Here is a 4,544-nt window from a genome sequence, read left to right as displayed (position 1 = left end):
ATTCAAAGTTCTTCATTCATAGAAAGAAGAAAAAATCCACCCGCTTCATCACATAGAGATATTATAGAATGACTGAAACTAGCCACTGAAACTGCATGAACAAAGGAAACATTGAATGCCTCCCAAAATATTTTTCATAAACAGTTGCTAAATCACAAAGTGTACGGTTATAACCGGTTGAACACATACATTACATACAGAGCCTAAATACAGTTTAATGGCTGTAAAACTACCAACACCATTTTCAGGACTGTTGTCAACTTTAAATAAGATTCTAATTAAGGTTTTACAAAACAAGAGGATGCTTAAAGAATATCCATCCAAGTTAGGACTTTTGGACGCGCAGTTAATCTTCCTCTGACAAACCACCATAATCAACAAAACCCGCAACAAATAAATTCTGCATAAATAAATCAAAGATTAATCATCCATAATGCTATTGCACAATTACTTAGACTTTTGAGGTAAAATTATAACAATTGAAACGTACCTGTTATAATCACTAAGTCACAAAATCTGAACTGCCAACCTCATTGCCAGGATGATTATTAGATGTCCCAGCATGGGAAGTGCCAACACCATGACGACCGCCAGTCAGGCCTTGAGGACATGACTTTTTGTTGTGTCCAGCCACCTTACATCGACTACATTTATTCGGGCGCCTGCCTTTCGCCTTTGACGGGCGTGTAATATCATCTCTAACAGCTGGTGTAGGGTTGCCCAGCCGGACAGAACCCACCCCGCCAACAGCACCATTAGGAGGAGCTGAAAATTCATACTTCAATTTTAAAAATTGAACACGCTTAGCAATCATGGCTCGGGTCTCATGAATCTCTTCATCATTTACTAGAGATAAATTGCACATATAGTGACAATGATCCACCATAGACGAGTATTGACACAAATTGTGAGAATCCCAATACAATGTGTCATCATTAAATGCAGCCCGAATTCCATGCTTTGCAGATTTGGTCCACCTATCAAGCACCAGACACTTGGGCATTTCCCTAATACCCAAATACACCAGCACAGCAACTAGATGATCACAGGGAAGCCCATGGGTCTCCATCTTATAACATGAACAAGTAAATTGAACGGTGGATTCATGATATGACACATGCCAAGTTTTGTCCTTTGCAGGATAGTTTGTCACTATGTAATTTGTGCATGTCATATTTTCCTCAAAGCCTAACACAATCATTGTTCCAAGCCTTTCAAGTACCATCCTGAATTTTAAAAATACACCCTTAGTAAACTGGGCTGCAGCAGACTTCTCTAAGTCTCTAACTTTTGTTTTCGGCACAATTTTCCCATACGAAGAGTTAAAGTCAGACTCTATTTCCTTATACCGCAGATAGTTCAAACAACGATGAAAGTGCTGTACAAATTCAGTAAGGTTATAACGCTTTTTCACAAACTTACCAATCTGAGAATGCAATGCTTCACATCGGGATGTTGTCCTAAATCCAGCAAAGAACCGACCCCTCATGTGTGCGGCAGCCCACATCATCCTCCTTTCATATAATTCCTGAACCCAAACATTTTCTTCAAGCCTAAACTTTGCAACAATCGCAGCCCATTGATCTTCAAACTCAGACACATCAAACTCCGTAAACATGCATTTCCTTAGCTTAGTAATGAATTCAGGTATATGCACATGTTTTCTAGCATTATCAAGGATGTGCCATGCACATAATCTATGGTGGGCATTTGGATACACTTGCTTTATGGCCGCTTTCATTGCTCTGTCACCATCAGTAATAACAGACATAGGTGCTTTTCCTTTCATAGCTTCTAAAAACCTCTCAAGTAACCACACATACGTTTCTATCTTCTCATTCGAAACCAGAGCAGTAGCAAAAATTGTGCTTTTGTTGTGATGATTGACTCCACAAAATACAACAAAGGGGCATTTGTATCGATTCTTTCCATACGTGGCATCAAAGGCGACAACATCACCAAATATTTGATAGTTTAGCTGACTTATCCCATCACTCCAGAAAAGGCGATCAAGATTTCCATCTTCATTAGCAATGTGCCGACAATACAGTAATGGATCTTTGCTTCCCATCCCACTAATATAACTTATTGCAAATTCCGCATCACTTTTCGATGGCTCATCCTTCTTCTTCTTTCTCCTCTGTCTTCCTTGAACATTGTACATATTTTCTTTCGAAAATCTAACCTTTTGAAATCCCCCAGTTTGGTTGGCAAATGTGCTGTGGATATGAGGAGTACTTACACCAGCCCGTGACATGTTGTTCATATGCAGAATATCTGACTCATTCATTTTCCTGTGGGCTGCTATCATGCCACACATTTTATCCTCTTCCAACACATGATTATGCACATCGGTAAACAGTTTTGCATACCACCGACCATTTGAAGTATCCACATGTACCCGGAATTTCGCCGTGCACCCACACCTGAAATCTGACCTTGGTTCACGCTGACGCTTATCCATAGTCAAACCCCTGTCTTCACGCAAGCCTTCTTTATGACAAACGAAATTGCGCTGTATAAGTAATCCCTCCTTGTTGTGAATCTTTCTGCTTTTCCTCACGGCAAACCCATTTACTCGTCCATACCAGTGGTAGAAAAGATAAGCCACCTCACTATCCAGAAACTCATAATTCATCAAGTCAAGGGGAACCAACTGTTTTAGATCAATGCCAAGTATATCTTGCAAGTTATCAATCTTCACCATACCTTGAACAGCATTAGGCAATGACACATTTATGTCCTCAACATCGGCGTTATCATCTTCTTCAGCATCACTGTTCATCTCATCTCCATAACCATAGAAATGGTCTGACAAATTTGAGGAATCTGAATCACTGTATGGTGACTCATTCATATCAGGCTGGTCATAATCTGAGTATTGATCCTCTTCATTATAATCTGACCCGTACTGTGTACCATCATCAGTTGTCATTTCATCATTGCCCTGTAGATAAATACCGTAGATTGGTTGAATAATCATCAAGTTTAAATTAAGGCTTTATCACTCAATACACAACATCAACTTAACAAACCTGAATTGAATTTTCTTCATCACTCAAATCCATTCCTCCTCTAATGCCCTTTTCAAAACCACTCCCTGTTAGGAAACAGAATATATGTCATCAGCAGATTCCCAAAAGCTTTGAACAGCAACAGTTATTTCCACTACTTAGTAAACATAATTGGAATCTTTAGTTGGACTACAATAGGGTAAATGTATCAGGGGACTGTAATGCTATATATAAATAAATAAAAATACACCAATAAACAGTAACAGAAAAAATTGTTTATTTGGTTTCAAGTAAGACTAAACATAGATATTTATAACAAAAATAAAGCCACAAATAAGAACCCAACAAACCCTAAACATGGAAACACAAACAAGACATTGCAGTTTTAATAACGAATGCTAAATTGTCAAAAGGGGACCCTTATACACTGATACATCATAAGCCCAATTCATTTAATTCACTTGTTAAACAACATATTGGGGATTTCAGACTGGGGGGTTTTCAGGATTGTCAGGGTTATGAATTTGATCATCAATAAGCAATCAGGGGCACAAATGTGTTGTCACAAATGTTGCTTAATCTACAGAAAGATGCATCACAGAGACACAAATGCCTGGACTGGGGTTTCGGGAACGACAATATGCACATCAACATCTAATTCAAATTAGGGCTTTTCTTAAACATCAATAACTTCAAATTAGTTTCAAATTGCAATCATTAACTTCAACTAGCAATCAATCGTACAAGACAATAATAAACAAGTACATACCCAGATTTATCCTTCGACGCGATTACTGGCTCGGTGCCTCCTCCACTTCGACGAACGCACAACCCACGCAACCGACTGTGTTTCTCACCGACGAAATCTCTGACAAAGCCGTCGTTACACGAGGACACAACCTAAGAACGATCGATTTTTTCCACCATCAAGAACAAAAACCAGCAAGATCAGAAGCTTTCATTTTCGTCTGAGCTGAGAGGTATTTTCACTTTTGTTTTAAGCTGAGGTATTTTGACTTCTATTTTGCCTTTTATTGTTGTTTTATTTAATGATAATGTGGTTACTTTAAGACAAGGAGACCTAATCAGACAACTGTGGGGTGAAATGCAAAATTAGTGTTTTATGACCGGTCAACACACTTTATCAACCTACAACAACAGGTCAAGTCAAACTGCACCACCGTGGGTCAGTTAGAAAACATCCCACGGTAGGCGCAGCCCCTTACTAGCTTTGAACTTTATGGTATAGTTTGAACATTTCATAGCATTGCACCTTCTAATTTAGCATTAAGATTTAAGTCAATTTACATTTTCATAATCTCCCAACTCCTTCACGTTTAATTGGATTGTTCCTAATTGGCAGCTGGTTTATTTTCTTTGTCTAGTTGTCTAATGTCAATAAGAACAAAAGGAAATGGGGAAGATATTTGGTATGTTCTGCTTATTTTCTATTGATCTGTTTTTGAATCATTAAGTATGGACAAGTTAAAGAAAGGGTAGGTACTGCATTAGAAGCTGGTGCTGATTAGC

At 38.5% G+C, this 4,544-nt stretch overlaps 1 protein-coding gene across 1 annotated transcript; it reads right to left on the bottom strand.

The window, feature by feature from the left end:
- Positions 1–346: 346 nt before the first annotated feature.
- On the bottom strand, positions 347–3,976 carry LOC130712334 (protein FAR1-RELATED SEQUENCE 5-like). The gene is made up of 4 exons (XM_057562172.1): positions 3,955–3,976; positions 3,036–3,100; positions 530–2,947; positions 347–400 (listed from the first exon to the last, which is right to left on the bottom strand). The coding sequence occupies exons 1-4, from the start codon at positions 3,974–3,976 to the stop codon at positions 347–349; spliced, it is 2,559 nt and encodes an 852-aa protein (XP_057418155.1).
- Positions 3,977–4,544: the final 568 nt, after the last annotated feature.

Source organism: Lotus japonicus, chromosome 4, assembly GCF_012489685.1.
Source record: "Lotus japonicus ecotype B-129 chromosome 4, LjGifu_v1.2".
Lineage (NCBI taxonomy): Eukaryota > Viridiplantae > Streptophyta > Magnoliopsida > Fabales > Fabaceae > Lotus > Lotus japonicus.
The sequence above is the reverse complement of the archived record's forward strand: the minus strand, read 5'-3'. Positions and strand labels throughout refer to the sequence as shown.